We start from the raw sequence: 237 nt of genomic DNA, 5'->3' as shown, positions 1-237 counted from the left end.
CTCGCTCCGGAGCCGGCGGCGTGCGAGCGGCTGCGATGAACCCGGTGAATGCCACTGCTCTCTACGTTTCCGCGAGCCGCCTGGTGCTCAACTACGACCCTGGGGATCCCCAGTCCTTTACCGAGATTAACAAGCTCCTGCCCTACTTCAGGCAGTCCCTCTCCTGCTGCGTTTGCGGTGAGGATCTTTCTTTTGTTCCCTGCACAATGAGCCCCCCCCCACCTCCCGGGACTCGGC

The 237-nt window shown here is 62.9% G+C and overlaps 1 protein-coding gene across 1 annotated transcript in view; it reads left to right on the top strand.

Moving 5' to 3' along the window:
• Positions 1–35: 35 nt before the first annotated feature.
• The window catches only part of MSL2 (male-specific lethal 2 homolog (Drosophila)), a 16,756-nt gene continuing 16,554 nt past the window's right edge, over positions 36–237 (top strand). The window contains exon 1 of the mRNA XM_009993499.1: positions 36–177. Coding sequence (XP_009991801.1) covers positions 36–177 — 142 coding nt within the window. The remainder of the gene's footprint in view (positions 178–237) is intronic.

This window comes from Chaetura pelagica, unplaced genomic scaffold (genome assembly GCF_000747805.2).
Source record: "Chaetura pelagica isolate M959 unplaced genomic scaffold, ChaPel_1.0 scaffold192, whole genome shotgun sequence".
Classification (NCBI taxonomy): Eukaryota; Metazoa; Chordata; class Aves; order Apodiformes; family Apodidae; genus Chaetura; species Chaetura pelagica.
The sequence above is the reverse complement of the archived record's forward strand: the minus strand, read 5'-3'. Positions and strand labels throughout refer to the sequence as shown.